Source organism: Neolamprologus multifasciatus, chromosome 14 (genome assembly GCF_963576455.1).
Source record: "Neolamprologus multifasciatus chromosome 14, fNeoMul1.2, whole genome shotgun sequence".
Taxonomy (NCBI): domain Eukaryota; kingdom Metazoa; phylum Chordata; class Actinopteri; order Cichliformes; family Cichlidae; genus Neolamprologus; species Neolamprologus multifasciatus.
In genome coordinates this window covers 635,298-638,503 of record NC_140452.1, presented here as the reverse complement: position 1 = coordinate 638,503, position 3,206 = coordinate 635,298, and the positions used below count along the sequence as shown (strand labels likewise).

General features: G+C 52.9%; 1 protein-coding gene across 1 annotated transcript; it reads left to right on the top strand.

Moving 5' to 3' along the window:
- Nucleotides 1-926: 926 nt before the first annotated feature.
- LOC146502817 (vitamin K-dependent protein C-like) lies at nucleotides 927-2,943 on the top strand (the record flags this gene model as incomplete). The annotated part of the gene is made up of 5 exons (XM_085183829.1): nucleotides 927-1,062; nucleotides 1,140-1,238; nucleotides 1,449-1,645; nucleotides 1,723-1,848; nucleotides 2,448-2,943. Coding segments are annotated over 5 exons (804 nt in total), but the record flags the coding sequence as incomplete, so codon positions are not given.
- Between the last annotated feature and the right edge of the window lie 263 nt (nucleotides 2,944-3,206).

Here is a 3,206-nt window from a genome sequence, read left to right as displayed (position 1 = left end):
GGCAAAGTTACACACCGATTCAATATTGATTTTAGTGACCTCCGATTGGCGTAACCGGGTGTCATTACTGCCGACGTGAATTATGATTTTACTGAATTTACATTTACCCTTAGCCAGCAGTTTTAAATTTCCTTCAATGTCGCCTGCTCTGCAGTAAGTGCAGATTCATTACTTCCAGGCTGGACGACTGTAATTCATTATTATCAGGAAGTCCAAAAAACTCCCTGAAAAGCCTTCAGTTAATCCAAAATGCTGCAGCAAGAGTCCTGACAGGGACCAGAAAGAGAGAGCAGATTTCTCCTGTTTTGGCTTCCTGTTAAATCCAGAATTCAAAATCCTGCTCCTCACATACAAGGTCTTAAATAATCAGACCCCATCTTATCTTAATGACCTTGTAGTACCATATCACCCTATTAGAGCACTTCACTCTCGCTCTGCAGGCCTACTTGTTGTTCCTAGAGTATTTAAAAGTAGAATGGGAGGCAGAGCCTTCAGTTTTCAGGTCCCTCTTCTGTGGAACCAGCTTCCAGTTTGGATTCAGGAGACAGACACTATCTCTACTTTCAAGATTAGGCTTCAAACTTTCCTTTTTGCTAAAGCATATAGTTAGGGCTGGACCAGGTGACCCTGAATCCTCCCTTAGTTATGCTGCAATAGACGTAGGCTGCTGGGGATTCCCATGATGCACTGGTGTTAATCATTATTCATATATTCATGTCTGCCTCTTCACATCGTTTCTTCGTCGGTCTCACGGCTAATCTGAGCTGATTTCCTGATCTTTCTTCCCGTTCCTGCTCAGTGGCGTTCCCCTGCGGCCGTCAGCAGATGGAGGCTTTGGATCGCGGTCGCTCTCTGCTGAGCTCCTTGGAGACAGACGATGCCACGTGGGATTACAACGCAACAGACGGCTGGCTACCTGAACTTAATTCAACAGAGGCGTGGACAGCGAACGCGACAGGGAGAGGAGGGAACCTGACGGACGGCGGAGGGGCAGGAGGTGGCGAGATGCAGCCTCGTGTCGTGGGCGGATCCCTGGAGAGGCGAGGAGGGAGCCCCTGGCAGGTTTGGAGGCATCAGTGGGATAACGAAGCAGAACCTTGTTCTGTGTGAACGCGCTGACTCCGAGCGTTTCTGTCCAGGTTCTGATCCGCAGGTCTGCGGGGGGACTCTGGTGTCTGACCGATGGGTCGTTTCTGCCGCTCACTGCTTTGAAGAGTCTGCGGACCACATTACGATAGGTGAGGCCGGCGGTTTACGGTGGAGCAGCTCGTGTAAACACGCATGTCACTTTGTAATCAGACACTGTTCACACATCTGTGTGGGCTTCTGCACATCTGTAAAACCACACACAGGTGTGTGCCCTCTGCTGGCTGCAGCAGGGATTCATCGCCGCCGTCCCTTCAGTCTGAGCGCAGGTGTGTGAGCCGGGTTTGTGTGTCTGTCTGCAGGCGACTACGACAAGCAGCGCCCCGATCCGGGCGAGCAGCAGATAAAGATCCAGAAGGTCATTGTTCATCCTCACTTCCACGCCTTCACCTTCGACAGCGACCTCGCTCTGCTCTATCTCGCCCGGCCTGTTCAGAGGGGCCCCACCGCGGTCCCCGCCTGCCTCCCCGACACCCACCTCTCCAAACACCTGCTGAAGGTAATTTCATCGGAAACGATGAGCGCTGCAGCTGACTCGGCCCGTCTGTCTGACGCCGACTGTGTCCGTGTGCCCAGGAGGACAACCACGGCGTGGTGACGGGCTGGGGGGCCACCGAGTACCTGGGCCGCTCCTCGACGTTCCTGAGAAAGGTGACGCTCCCGGTGGTCGGCTACAAAGACTGCATCAGCACCACAGAGCAGGTGATCAGCTGAGCGCCTGAGCCTAACCTGCAGATCTATACTCAGTGTTTGAGAAAGAGCAGCAACAGGTGACGGTTAGGAAAGCTGCTGGGGGAGGGGCTACTTAGAGGGTTACCTGGTACGCCCGCTGTCGATGGACCGCCACGTTCGTGGTGAACACCGACGGGCTGGACAGTTTTTGGATGGAGGTCCACAGGTTAGCATGTTAGCAGGGGACTGCTGCACATACTTAATACAAGTAATGACCTTTTCTAAAAGTAACTGTAATCTGATTACTGAGTGTAGTGAAGTCATGAATGAAAGGAGGGCGAGCAGCACTGCTGAAGGACAGGTCGTAGAGTACGATAAAGAGCACACCTGTCCACGTGTCCTCACAGGAAGGACTGTTCGATGAACAGGTGTCTGAATCCTGCACTCAGCAGACTGTGGACACCTGAACGTGATGCACAGCAGCTCTGCTGTCAGCATCGTTTGTGTACAGGTGTGTTTCAGGTGTGCCGTTCACTCGAGCATCTACGACCAAATCAAACCAGAGCAGGGTCAGCGATAGACGCAGCCGTTCCCACGGCGCCCTGATGCCCCTCCTGTGTTTCCTGCAGGTGATCACAGACAACATGTACTGCGCAGGTTACCTGGAGGCCAGTAAGGACGCCTGCAGAGGGGACAGCGGGGGGCCGTTCGTGGTGAACTACAGGGGCACCTGGTTCCTGACCGGGGTCGTCAGCTGGGGGGAGCAATGTGCCGCCCGTGGCAAGTACGGCGTCTACACCCGACTGGGCAACTTCCTCAACTGGATCCGAGACACAATGGAGAAACGGGACCTGAACGGCACCGGGAGCCCGTGAAGCCCGAGAGCCGAGCGTGCACGAGAGGGGATTATGGGATACCGAGTGAGCTGCGACCACCTACAAACACTGCTGCCACACTGACGTGGACCTGCTGCAGTAATAGTGCAGCGAGTGTGCATAGTGAGTACTTTAATACCACAGAGGAAGCGTAACCCTGAGGTTTAAGCAGTGCAGTGAATCTGTTGCTGTGTTTGTGAATAAATGTCAAGGTTAAAATTCAGCGAATAAACAACGTGTGTGAGCTTCATGTTCCTGGATGATGTTTGGTTCACACACCTGTACACACACGCACAGACTGTATATATGAGATGGTCGCGGTGATGTCACATATTGGTGTTTGAGGTTGTTTTTCAGGTTTCAAACATTTGGAGACCTGGCAGGAAGAGTGAAGGCGAGCTGACCAGGCGGCGCTGCACGCTCGGTACAAATAAGCTTTTATCGTCCTGATGATCATTTTCACTGATCAGCTGTGAACCCAGCAGCTGAGACCACAAACCCTTCAGATCGTTT